Source organism: Pavona decussata, unplaced genomic scaffold (genome assembly GCF_977016875.1).
Source record: "Pavona decussata unplaced genomic scaffold, jaPavDecu1.1 SCAFFOLD_602, whole genome shotgun sequence".
Lineage (NCBI taxonomy): Eukaryota > Metazoa > Cnidaria > Anthozoa > Scleractinia > Agariciidae > Pavona > Pavona decussata.
In genome coordinates, this window is record NW_028145860.1 from 3,651,120 (window position 1) to 3,664,849 (window position 13,730).

Genomic DNA, 13,730 nt, shown 5'->3' on the forward strand with positions numbered 1-13,730 from the left:
TTGATATTAAGACCTCAAAGCAGATCGAACATGTTTTGTACTTGTATAAAATGCTTCAGGAAGGGGGGGACTCGCACGAGAGAACAAAAGAACGAACAACAGAACAATGCTCCCAGCCCTAAAAAAACAATGCAGCTGCAGGTTATCACGGTCCAGTGAAAATAGAGCTTTTGAAGAGTGAGGGTCTACTGTCAAGCTGACCAAATATCAAAGGCCTTCCCCCAACACTCCCAGGCCGTATCCAATCTCCTGGAGTCGAAACAAGGCAAGTACATCTCAAGACCAAGCAGCAACGTCACCCACTTTAACACCATCTCCCCCTCAGGGTGGTATGAAAGCTGGATAAACATCCATGAAGAGACAGAAACACTTACCATCTCAATCGTCTGCTATAAAAGGACATGAATTCTTTGGCTGTCCACCAAATTCAAGAATTTCACTCCACAACGTTAATGGCAAAAGGCTGAAGGATCGCGTTAAGAAAGTGAACCGCTACGTTCACCGAGAAAGAGAGCTTATTCACTTTTCTGACAGTTCATACGCGTGTTTAATCATAAACCAATCTGAGGGCTTGGCTTACCACTATGTGCTTTCTTTCCTTCAGATGAACGTGGGAAAGGATTTTTGTTTTGTTGGGGAGGGTAAATCTAACTATCATTTCCACAACCAACCGAATAAGAAGCCTGCAAATCTTGTAAATTATCATTTATTTGTCTAAAATAAGAAAACCGTTACATATTGGATGGTTTTAATTACCCTCACACCAAGGCCCATATCTGTATACAGCTGTTTCGACAAAGGTTGCCCAAAAAAAGCGTAAAAGCGTACGCGACATTATTGAACGGTATTCTGGGAAATAGCCAATAAATTTCAATAAAAACTCAGAATCCATAATGCCTCGACCGTACAGCGAGGACTTGAGATGGACGGCAATATGGATTCTGAGCTTTAATTGAAATTTATTGGGTATTATCAAGACTACCTTTCGGCATTGTCGCGTACGCTTTGACGCTTTTTTTGGACATCCTTTGTCGAAACAGCTGTATGCATAACATACAAATCTCATTCCCAGTGTCTCCCCTCTACCCGTCCCCTGGCGCCAGAGAGGGAGGACAGGTAGGGGGGAGACCCTGGAAACAAGGTTGATAACACATTAAATATTAACTATATCGTTATTTTTAGAAATTATTGTGTAGTTTTTATGTATTTCCAGAAGAAATGTTTTGAGAAATTTGGAATCCTATTGAAACAATATCTAAGGTGGGGAATTATTTCTTCAGAGAAATATACTCACTTCTATCACAGGAAAAAAGAGACAAAGGGAATCAGAAGGATAATAATGAATGATAGGCTTCTTTAATTTACACCCAAGGTTAAATTCTGATCCTTTTTTTAGTTTTTCTTTGTTTCATTCATATTCTTTTACAAAATACACACCCAACATCTACAAATCAGTGGAAGTCAAACTGGCACAAGTTCATCTCATTAGCTGTACCCCAACAAGATTCACATTTTGATACGAAATTCAAACCTTATATTACATAATTTATACATGCGTAAATTAAATGCAGAATGGTCATTGACTTGATACCTCACTATGGTCTAGTTAGAATGCCATACCAAGTGGTGTACTATTGTTTAGCAGTAGTATAGCATGTAAATCATTTTTGTCAACAAAAAATGTCGATGTGCAACTGGCACACATCATTGGAGCAAAAATGTGTATAGTGCATGTGGCACATGCGAGGTATTAGGGAACTTAAGCACAGACGTTTCTGAGTCATGAACAGCAAACGGAAATTGCCTGTTTTTCCCTTTTTGGAACGTTTTCACGCCATCGCGTTTGTAACGTTCAGCCACAGTCATCAACAAGAGCTTTTCCTGTCCGTGGTTAGGAGCAAAACCACACCAAAAAAAGGAAACATTCAACTTCTGGTTGCCGTCTGTGGCTCACAAATGTCTGTGCTTCAGCTTCCTATTACATCTGAGTTGATTAGACAAGTCTTTAACCATTCTCATGAAATACAGTTTCAATTTTCCATATCTTATATCATCCTTGGATATTATTTTACATCACTCAAGATCAATTACTCTTGAATTCACAATTGCTGCCCATAAAAAAAGTGAAATTACATTTTTTCGTAACCCGGCCTTTTGCAGCGGCCCACAAAATATGTAATAATAAGAATGACGACTAAACCAGCCAATACACATCCCACAGCGGTGGGCACAATAGAATCAACTGCTTCAGGTTTTCCTCCTGTCTTCGCAGAACAAACATCAGCTGTGAAACAAAGACAAGAAAGAGAAGTTAGCCTTACAGTTTATAAACAGTACACTTCCAAAAAAGCATGGCATGATTAACAAATTTTGTTCGTTATAAAGTTGAATAGAAACCAGCATCATGTTTTTTTTCTAGAAATCAGATCAACTTGATAAGCTTATTGGAAAGCCCTCTCAAATGTTCTGTGGTAGTATGCAACATAATATGAGTAGTAGGCAGAATGGATTTAGGTTGTGTTCGATTGACCGTATTCTGGAATAAGAATAAGCAGAATAGCCGTTAGATTTCTTTTTTTCAGTACACTTGGGAAGACATTTCTTCCAATATTTGCTGACAGTGATAATTTAAGAGTGATTTTGTACTCCAGTAACTCCAAAAACCTCTTATGAGGGATTTATTGTCATCATTGTATGTATTCGTATTCTGGAATATTGTCAATATTGAAGGCATCCAAATGAGGTCTTGGAGAAATAAATGGGATCTAAGTGACAAAACACTGAAAAACATAAAAACCTGCTAGTTCATTATGAATAGGCTGGAAATCACATGTCCAAAACAACACACACAGTGGGAAATGTTTCCACAACTCTTGACAAAAACAAGAGCAAAATCTTTTGCATTTTAGTGTTTATTCCAGAATGTAACTGTGCTTCTGAAGGTTTGTATTATCATAGTGTACCCAAGCACACGCACAACTTCAATAAATGTGAAAAGTGTGTTCTTGAATCCTAAAATAATTCAAGTGCTACAGCCTAGTCTACAAAAGTCTGTATTTCTTGCATTAAGCAGTTGCAGAAATGTGCACTGTCTTTGAACAATAATTCTGAAGAAAGTGAGAAATGGAAGGCAAGGTGAGGACCCACACTTTTCGTGCATCATGTTTCAAATGCTAGTGCTTTCTAAGATTCAATACACATCTATGAATTCCAGGAGGAGAAATATCTGTTTAGTCTACCCAAGTGCTTGCTGTGTATACTACCAATAGACCCTTCTCCAAAATGGCGGCACCAGATTTGAATGAGTTAAAATTGGACTAACTGACAAAATGATACCAGCACTGGAAAGAGCACCTTTACTTTAGTAACCTTACAAAGTTTCAGCGTATTAGGTGTTACATTAGCTTGGGAAATGTAAGATGAAATTTGACAAATTTACAGACATTTGTATAACTGGGGGTATACGTCATACCCCCAGTCATACAAACGTCTGTAAATTTTTCATTTTCCAACTTACATTTTCTCAGCTGATACTACACCTAAAATTTGCTGAAACCTTGTAGGGTTTCTAGAGTAAAAGTGCTTTTTCTAGTGCTGGTAACATTTTTAATTTTAACTTATTTTCGGCCACCATTTTGGAGAAGGGTCTATTAGAGTCCAAATTTTTCTAGTGTTTAAGGCTGTCATTAGTAGCCAATGGCTAGCTATGGTGGGCAACTAGAGCGAAGATAACCAGCTATTTAGAGTTTCAAAATAATTAAAAGACATCAAGAATTGTTTTAGCTTATGACTGACTACATTTGTTGTGGAACTGGCTTCAACAAAGCTTATCAACAACAGTCCTGAGTGTTACACTCTAAATACTAATTTTAATGACCCAGCCGTACCTTCACCAAAGTGCGCATCACCTTTACCCTCTCCATCAAATGGCTGCAATTGCATCTTTTTAATCATGACAGTCACTTTGACCTTGCCTTGTAACACTATGTTCAAGTCTTGATCACATTTGAAGCTCTTGTCACTACCTGCAGTCATCTTCAGATCACTGGCATCATTCTGCCAAGCATTTACTTCTTTCTCTAAAACATTCAAGGTGACAGAAGACAAATTTGGAAAATGTTAAATTCCTTTGACTTCCAAAGGTTTCTAAAATGGTAACAATAACAAGCGACGATTGATCAATCAGAAAGTTCTGGGTTTGACTCCTCTTAAGGTTGAAGATTTTTCTCCTTGCCTTGTGTGGTCTCTCATTACCTTACTACAGCTAATGCTCAGTAGGAAATTCATGGGTTCACTCTTTACTCTTTAAGCCCTAACAGTGTTCAGCATCAAATTTCTCCTTGTAATATCAATGCTTATTTGACCCCTGAGGTTGTGAGAATTAAGGATATGATCACCCAAGGTGAATTTTCTTGATATTTTAATAACTTCTCCCAGGTACTTTGATAAGAAACATATGGGGACAAGATAGGAGAATTTGTTCTTTATTGTTATTATTATTATTATTATTATTATTATTATTATTATTATTATTATTATTATTTACTATTATTATTATTATTGGGGGTTAAAGGGTTAACATACACTGCAGAGTTAATTCCCTGATCCATCATTTGTATCATTAGTGCTAACAGCACAACATTCATTGTACCTGGCCCATATCAAATTTAATATTACTGTAATAAAGGAGAATATTTCTATCAATGGTTGCAATACCACCAACCTGCTCCATTCGTAATAAGTGATTGATTATTGTCAGCTTTTGCAGCGAAGACAAGACTGGAAGTTTCCCAGTTGTCATCTCCCTTTTCTAGTGTCATGGTAAGTGACAACTGTGCTGGGCCCTTGGTCCAGGAAAGAGTGATTGTTGATGTCTTGGAAGAGCAGTTCCCACTTGCCTTGGCCTTCAACGGAAGGTCATAAACCACAGTCTTGACCTGAAAAATTGTGGTGATCAGACTCTAGCAACAATAGACTAGGAATAACAACCAGAGAAACCCTATTAACCCTTTCACTGCTACAAGGACGTACTGAGTACGTCCTGTATAAGATTACTCATATGCTATGAGGACGTACTCAGTACGTCCTAAGTTGCAGTGCTTGTGTGAATAATACCGCACATAGTAAAAACAATCAAACCGCATATAAATAAACTTATGAGGGCCTGGTAAAGACTCGTACATTTGGTGACAGACACATGACCAAAAATCCCACAAGATTTGTTTTTCTTGTTAACTGCAAATTATCCGCCATCTTGGATTTTCCACGTGTGGTTTTTGGGTGAATTGTGTGATTACTTCATCCTTCTTTCGTTTGAAACTTACAAGCAATGAGTGGATACACAGCTGACGATGTTCTAGAGAAGCTTTGGAACCATTCTGCTGACGAGGAAGACATTTTTGGCAATTAATGTGACGGCGAAAGTAATGAAGATTATCGCGACGAGTCTGGTCCACACAGGGGTGAAAAAAATGGCCCGCAGCAAAAGGGTTAATCCAGAATAAATGTCTTAGCCAATAGCCCTATTCACGGTTAATGTTTCTCATTTGCATTACAATGTTATCCAGCGCGGATGCGAGGCAATTTCAGGCTAAAACTACAAAATAGCCCGAAATTGCCTCACATACATGCTAGATTTCACTGTAATTCAAGTGAGCAGAGTTAACCGTGAAAAGGGCTATTCCTAGAGAGATCACCCCCCCTGACAAACAACCCCCAACCCCTCCTCCCTCCCCAAGGTAACCTCCATGCATTTGATTCCTTCTGAGCTTTATATAGTGGGGAATTTAAGACCAATAGAAGCTCACCTTGATAGGCATTTGACCCTCAATAAATTTTGCTCCCTGGTTAAGTGTGATGAAATATGGTGGAGCCCCACAGTATGATTACCTGATTATCATTAATGACTGACCATCTGTTTACTATAAAAGCCACTTTTCATGTCCAACAATCCAAACAAAGTCTGATACATGGCAGAGTCCTTTCCTTAACAAGAATCCTTGTCAATACATCACAGTTGTGGTCCCTTGAGAGAAGAGCATGATGTTGGTAGGCTACACCACCTGGTCTTTGATGCATGGGGGCAATTTCCTCCATATTATTATCAATGTTTTGACCATGCTCAAAGCAGGTCTTCCTTGTTTATACCCGCCATATTTCTGGCTGCTTTTGTGGTGGGATTATTGGAGTCATGGGATTTACAAGACAACATGACATATAATTTACAGCAAGTAAGAGGGAAAGAGATACAGCAAGTGCCCCAGGGGGGTACTCAGGTATGTTTGTCATAAAGAGGTACAAATGAGGCCAAGTTGTTATGGGCGATTTACACGGTACGACTTTGTCACATGCAGCAAGCTTATGACAGGCCTACAACATGAATTGTTTTGTGTAAATGAAACCTACATCTTGCTTAGGACTGTCGTGTACGCCACAAAAAATGTTGTACGATTTTAAAATGTGTTAAAATCCTTCAACAATCGTAAGTATAGGCAAAGTTGAACGATGAGAGTTGCGTGCGATTTTTTGCATGACGCGAGCAGCGTGCGCTCTAGAAATTGCATGCGGCACTCGTAAACAAAAGTTGTACCATTTTAATCGGCCTTTAGACCCCAAAAGAGTCCATTAGTCTAAAACTGCATGATCAACAAGTCCAAGGGCACACAACATAATCCAAACATTTCCATTTCCTCTGCATAAAAGCCCTAAAAATGTCCCTGTTGGGAATCTTTCTATCCAAAAAAGGTCCACCAGAAAATTTCTCACCAAAAGAGAAAAAAGTCCCTAGATTTCTAATTTCAAACCCACAAAGGGACCAAATACTGCTTTAAAGATGCATCTAAAGGTTACATAACTAACTGAAAAACTTACGTCATTGTCTACATGCAGATCCACAGACACAGAGCAAGATATGTCCAACAGGATACAGTTAGAGACGTTAAAATGGCCATATCCCGTTGCTGGATTCACGGTACTAACAGGCAACATTGTGGTAATAACAGTACTATTTTTGATAGGAGCTGCCGTTGAACCATTCTGAGCACTAGCAATGTTCAATCCAACCACAACCAAACCTGAAAGTAGGGTCAACTCTTGATATCAAAATATAAAATCTCTCCACTGACCTCCATATATTTCTTACAACAGTTATTGGGAGCAAACATCACACAAAAATTATCCTATGTAACCCCTCTCCCCAAATTTCAATTCTGAAAAACAGCATCTTCAATTAACAAAGATCACCATCTTTTGGATTTTGCCTTCTCGTCTCTTGCTCATAATTTCGTTTTTTTCTTTTTAGACTTGAGAAAGCCATTGAACTTTTCCAGACATCAAACAAATCGTTACCCATTTCTTTCAGGAAGGTTATTTATGATAAATAAAACTAATACCAAAAAAGGGAATAATAAAATATAAACTTACGATATATTTTTGCACTTCAAAGCTATGCACTTACATTTTGTAAATGTTTTAATAACTAATAGTAACAATTTATTGGTTTTAATAATTAATAAATAACAACTATTATTGTTCGAGTTGTTGGGGAGGGGGTAGACAGCAATGTACCTATTTTCTGTGGAGAGAATGCAGTGGTTATGAAGGATCTTTGAAAACTATTCAAAAGTTAAGCTGTTATTAAAGGTTGCTCTGTTGCAACGATTAAATGCGAGAAGAAACTCCAAGCCTCGTTAACACTTTTACCTAATGTTGGTGCCGTTTGTGACGAAATCACAAAAACTCGTCTTGCCGAATCTTGCATGTTGCAGCCGGTTTATGCGCGACTGCGGATAAATCTATAGCTCGAGAAATTTGCTTTACCAAAAATTAAATCTTAACAATGGAGCTCTTCACAGCGATCAATGATAAACAACGAACAAATACGCATGTTCAAACTGCAAACTTACCGATCACAACAAAAGCATACGAACGTAACAAAGAGGTTCTTTTCGCTCCAGCCATGTCGCGTCCCTCAACTGGATTCTTGCACGTCTTGCCTTACAGAAATATTGGATTTCCACAAAATTTGCAATCAACGATTCAGCAAAAACAGCAAGGTGTAGCAGTTGTGAGTGGAAATTTCTCGCAATCTGCAGAGGATATTTGATAAACCGGGATTTCTCGCAAAAGAACAGTCACCACGCTACGCTGATGAAAACAATCCTTCGACCCAGACGAAATAAACCACGTGACATCGACAGGGCAGACAAGGTTAACGAAGATAGTACACTCAGTGGGAGAGGGTAGGGGATGAAGACCCACTCTAGTACTCTGGGGCTTTAGGAACCAGAACAATAAATTGGCATTTTTCTCCTGGCTCTATGCAGAAAACATTTTGAAGCTTCTTAGGTGGTGTTACAGAAATTATTCTATTGCCTTGTGTAGTGGATATTGTTCATTGTCTTTTGTTTTATGTCATTTGGTGATTGCAATATCAAGAATCTACAGGATTACAAGTCTGTCAACTGTGACTAACTTGAGCTATGCCATCTTGTTCAAAAGTTGCTCTTCTTCAAAGCACATTACTTGGATGACCTCCATACATATTTACAACAAACCAAAACTACTTATTTGGTTTTTAAACATCTTTACTGAGTATTAACTTAACACTTTTTTACAAAACAAGTTGCCATTGCACTTCATGAAACACCATGCATCATTGTCAATCTCTAAATTTACGTGCGCATTAATTTATGTACAATAAATTATAATATTGTTTTTCTTCTTTCATTGGAGATCGTCGTCATCAAAGAGGTCATCAAAGCCTATCAGGAAAACAAAAAGAACTTAATACTTAACCCTCTAAAAGAACAATGGAATTTGAAATTTTAGTAATTTAAAGGGTCACCAAAGTAGACCATGCACTGATAGTGTAGCAATTAAATCCAAGCATTCGAGAAAGGGTATCAAAACGTGTGCTTCTGGAAATTTGGGCCAGAAATTACAATACAAAGATTGCACTCACTTTCTAGGAGAAGAAAATAAGCCTTGGTTTATCTTTGAGGTTTAAGAAAGGGCTCCCACCATATTAGTTAAGGTTGGTATGTGAATGGTTAAGTGGTTGAACCTCCAGGGGGGGCCTCCCAGTATAAAACTTCCCCCCCCCCCCACCACCACCACCACCCTCTTAGCCAGACCCAAGACCATCCTCGGAGACCCAGGGGTAGTTTATAGTTGGGTAGCAGGGGTTTTCGTGTAAAATAAACTTTCGCCCATGAAAATCCCTGCTACCTAACTAACTGCCCCTGGGTCTCCGAGGATGAACCAAGACAAGAAAGAATTTCTTACTGTTAAAAAAGTCGCCATGAACTGCTCTTTCATTTGCTGCTAATTCAATAAGCATTCCACCACCTGATGCAGCCTGGAAATTAGAAATGCACATAAACAATGAAAAAAACGAGAACACTGCAAATAGACTCTGACTTATTATACTGGTTAGTAATGACCGAAATTTTAGCAAGAAGTGTCTCCAGGCGTCCAAAAGACACTCCCTTTTGAAAAATCAGTCAAATTTCACATACACTTAAAAACATTTTGTGGGGGAAGGGGCTTATTTCAGTTTCTGGCTAAATCCAAGCTGACAAGCTCACAAAACAGTACCTCGTCCATTTCCATCCAACCAGCATCTCCATCAGGAAACATTTCATCCTGGGCGACAACTGCAGGCTTCATCTTTCAGCTTTAGCGTTGAATAGTGCAGAAAATTGGAAGAAATGCCACTAAAGAAAAAGACGAAAAATGTCCAGTCGGTTAAAGGAGAGTTGAAACTGGGTACGAGATCACGAACATGAATCGTTTGCCACTTTAACAAAATACCGCTGAAAAGTTTGTGAGCCTGTTGAAGACAAGATGGCGGAAGCGGAGGGCGGTTTGTGAAGCTTTTCATCACGTTTCATTGTTGATAATTCGAGATGACGATTTATAACCTATATATATTTGATCGAAATGGCATATGTCTCTACTACGAGTCTTGGAACAGAAGGAAAGAGTCCAATATGTCAAAGGACGAGGTAAAAGCTGGAATAATTTTGCAAGTGTGTAACCTTAAATAAGCTTGAGCTAAGGTTAATTATATTAGTTAACCTAAGATTTAACTTATTAAAATAAAAGGTCATGTCCAGAGAGTAACAGGCGCATTTTCTCAGTCTCATCATCTGAGTTCTTGTTCCTAAAGTTCGACATTGTCTTTGTGCCAAGTTTTGGTTTGTTACAATGAGAAAAACTTTTCAATGATTAGTACAGTGCTTCTGATCTGATTGGTTAATGCACTTATCAAGTTAATCCACGGGACAATCTACAGAGCATGGAATGTGCACACGCGACTTCAGAAAAAGCCTCTTCTTATTTCTTTCAGATAGTGCCTCTGCTCTTGTAGACTGTGAGCAGTCTCTTTTGCTCAAAAATCTGCAGGGAAAAAATGCAAAAAAACTGAGCAAAATAATTTGAGATGGGTCTCACGGTTTTGCCCCTCATGCCCACAACCTGCCTCAAATTTTTTTTGTTATTTTTTTTTTTGCGTTGTTCCCTGCGGATTTCCGAGTGAAGGAGAGACTGCTCTCGTGAGATCTTGTCGAGTTCTGCAGACTGGTCCACAGCGGGTTGGCTGGACATTTGAACCCAGCTGAAAATGCCCTTCTTTTGTGCGTGTGGATGATCAAGTCGTTTAACACCATTGAAAATTTGTTGGCATTGAAATGGTCAAAAGTTCCCATTATACGCAGATAATTCTCAAACTCAAACTCTCGTCATATTAGCCATTTTTGGAAGAGGGTTAGTATGACAGTGGTGTATGTATAATGTATGGGGGTTGTGTGGAAACCTTTCCAAAACAATGTTGCACTGATAGAGTGACCCTTGTCATGTTACATACTGATGTGGTCCCAATCTCACTATTTTAGGAATTCAAGCTGATGTATGGTATGTTGTATTCAATCAAGTCATTTGTAGCTCGGATGTCGCCAACTGAGTCGTATCCTTTACTAAATACCACAACGTTCAGTTACAACTATCTGGACCCCAGGTCAGGCAAGGCTACCCGCTGAATTTAAGGTGGCCGAACACAGTTTGCACGCGCTTTACAGGTTCTGTTAGTGATGCTATTAAGCGCGCGCTAGGGTTGTGGTACGCAAATACGACAGTCGATAAAGTGATCCCTCAATTTCACCTGAAATGGATAATAAAGTTAAGTTTTGATCCTAAATAACTAAGTTTCTCGTTTCTGGACTCTTTTTCTTTTCTTTCCGAGCAAAAAAGTCATTCGCCAAGACCTTTTGCATGCTTTTCATCTTTGCCATGAAACCCAATTAAAGCCACGCATGCGCATTTGAGGAAAAAATTGCGACTGGTTGTTTTCGTGTAAATGAACTGTTTTCTAAGGAACCGCTCATTAGAATTTCACGAAATTTGGCATGAAAATAGTTCCCTAAAAGCGTAACTCGCCTACAAAGAGAAACCTAAATCTAACAGAGGGTATCTTCATAAAACATAAAAATGCAAAATCAATACTTACAGGAGATCTCTCTGTTAAAATTACATGAAAATAGTGCAACTGTGTCAGTGTTTTGTGAGTTTTTCTGCGTACAAAAAATGGAAAAAATCTAATGAGTACATTTTCTAAAAATAAAGGAAACCTACTATTTATGGGCGTTTAATAGCTCGCTGTGTTGCCATGGAAATGGTACTTAGCTCAACAAGACATACGAAAATACATTCTTTCTAAGTTAGTCTTACACCATACCAATTTTGGGCGTCCAGAAGTACATAGTTTCCAAATAACGTCTTCCAACACCTGTACACTAAAAAACTGTGTTCGGCCACCTTAAGCATATTAATAAGTGGAGGAAAAGAAACCAAGAAGGATTTCCTCAGTAACGGCGAGTGAAGCGGGAAGAGCTCAAAATTTGAGATCTCCAAGGCTTGAACGCTTCGGCCAGTTGTAGTTGCGAGAAGCACTTTAATTTGATTGAAAGTCAAAAGTAGATCCACATGAAAAACTGTTCAGTAGGTTACTGATTGGTTACCCTTTCCTGATGTATTGCACAGGAAACAGCCTGAAAATTCCTCACCGATTGCCTGTTCCTGACTTTATACAAAATTTAGTAACATTTAACATTATTCAACTTTGCATGTTTTTTTTAAGAAAAAAAAAATATGGATCTAGTCTATACATATATACACTCTTGAATTCCTTGACTGAAAGACAGAAAAGATGGCTTCCTGAATTACAGGACAAGCAAGTACAAGTTGCATTTCTATGAAACACCAACAGGACTCAAATTCATCCTAAACACAGACTTGAATGTGGCCAGTACAAAAGATATTCTCTTCAATATATACAGCAAGGTATGTACTAAGCTTAGTCCATGTAAGTGTGGGAGTTGATTTATTTCATCTGAAGGAGACTGTAGTTCCCTTCCACAGTGTTATAGTGGGAGTCAAGTCATAGCAGTAAAGACATTGGACATTCCAACTGCTATCACAGTTATTGTGTTGCATTCTCAGGCAAGACTCTTTTATCCATCTTCCCATGACGTTGTTTAAATGTGTAAAGAAGACAAACAGACTGACATGCGTGCGAATAGAGTGCGCGCACCAGAGAGACGTTTGAATTATCGGGAGCATTTTGAGTTTCATAAGTAAGTTACACGTACTATTGTCGTGTGTGCGAGATGTTTTTGGTTGAGACAGTTTTTTTGGGGGATTTTTTTTGTAAAGTTTATTGCCAACCGCGTTACTGTTTTTGAGGTGCTGTTTTGGCTGATTACCGTGTTTTTTTTAGAAGAGTTTTCTGCAACTGCTTGCAAACAAAATGGTTTTAACCAAATTGCTAGGACACTTTTCAAAATTCTGGGGATAGACTGTGAACAGTAAGCCTTTTTTGTGGTCATCCTCAGAGTCACTATTAATAGAACTTTAGACTGTACTCCTTTACTGGACTCACTATTGTTTTGGCCACATGGTAGATACTCAGTGCAGAGCTAGTCTTCTACACAGCCGTTTTTCGGCTTGTCACGCAACGCTCTTGTGGGGAGGAACATCGCGTGACGAGCCTAAGAACGGCTGCGTGGGAGACTAGTGCAGAGCATGCACACACACATTTGATGAGCATTTTCTCCATGATTTTCTCCATGATATACTGTTTCCCCTTTACTTTACAGATATATGTGGAGTATGTGGTAAAGAATCCACTCTGTCGCCTTGATGAGCCCATTAAAAGTGAGCTGTTTGCTTCCAAGTTGGACTCATTCATCAGAAGTTTGACCATCTTCAACTGAACATGACCTAGTTAATAAAAAAAAGTTCCGAGTGACAGTAACCATCCAATGTATAAAACAAAAAGAAAAATTAGCTGAAAGACAGTTGTACAATGAGTGGAAAATTAAGCACAAAAACTAAAATTATCAAATGAATGCAGCTGTAAATAATGTCTAAGTTAGTCAATAAAAGCCAATGGTTATGAAAACCAACAAAATAATGTATTAAACTGATTTTGTTTCATGTTTTGTTAGCAGTTTTGGACTTGACTATCACAGGTCACAATTCGTTTAGAGCTGTATTGCAACAGCTCACCAAATAAATATAAAAAATTTATTAAGCTATTACCATGGTGAGTGAATGCTTCTTTTATGTGCCCAATAATAATTATTGGGCGCATAAAAGAAAGCATTCACTCACCATGGTAACAGCCAAAGAAATTATTCTTGAGTGTCGTCTAGTGCAGAGGCACCTCTGAC

General features: G+C 38.5%; 3 protein-coding genes across 3 annotated transcripts; 1 reads left to right on the forward strand and 2 right to left on the reverse strand.

Annotated features, from left to right (window-relative positions):
- Positions 1-690: 690 nt before the first annotated feature.
- On the reverse strand, positions 691-8,185 carry LOC146449451 (lysosome-associated membrane glycoprotein 1-like). Its single transcript, XM_085101764.1, has 5 exons — positions 7,905-8,185; positions 6,871-7,073; positions 4,724-4,937; positions 3,888-4,079; positions 691-2,284 (listed from the first exon to the last, which is right to left on the reverse strand). The coding sequence occupies exons 1-5, from the start codon at positions 7,957-7,959 to the stop codon at positions 2,130-2,132; spliced, it is 819 nt and encodes a 272-aa protein (XP_084957890.1). The 5' UTR covers positions 7,960-8,185; the 3' UTR covers positions 691-2,129.
- A 379-nt stretch (positions 8,186-8,564) lies between these two features.
- Positions 8,565-9,760, reverse strand: LOC146449452 (COP9 signalosome complex subunit 9-like). Its single transcript, XM_085101767.1, has 3 exons — positions 9,598-9,760; positions 9,286-9,358; positions 8,565-8,762 (listed from the first exon to the last, which is right to left on the reverse strand). The coding sequence occupies exons 1-3, from the start codon at positions 9,667-9,669 to the stop codon at positions 8,725-8,727; spliced, it is 183 nt and encodes a 60-aa protein (XP_084957893.1). The 5' UTR covers positions 9,670-9,760; the 3' UTR covers positions 8,565-8,724.
- Positions 9,761-9,811: 51 nt separating this feature from the next.
- On the forward strand, positions 9,812-13,484 carry LOC146449453 (trafficking protein particle complex subunit 1-like). The gene is made up of 4 exons (XM_085101766.1): positions 9,812-10,007; positions 10,896-10,966; positions 12,201-12,339; positions 13,155-13,484. The coding sequence occupies exons 1-4, from the start codon at positions 9,909-9,911 to the stop codon at positions 13,269-13,271; spliced, it is 426 nt and encodes a 141-aa protein (XP_084957892.1). The 5' UTR covers positions 9,812-9,908; the 3' UTR covers positions 13,272-13,484.
- Positions 13,485-13,730: the final 246 nt, after the last annotated feature.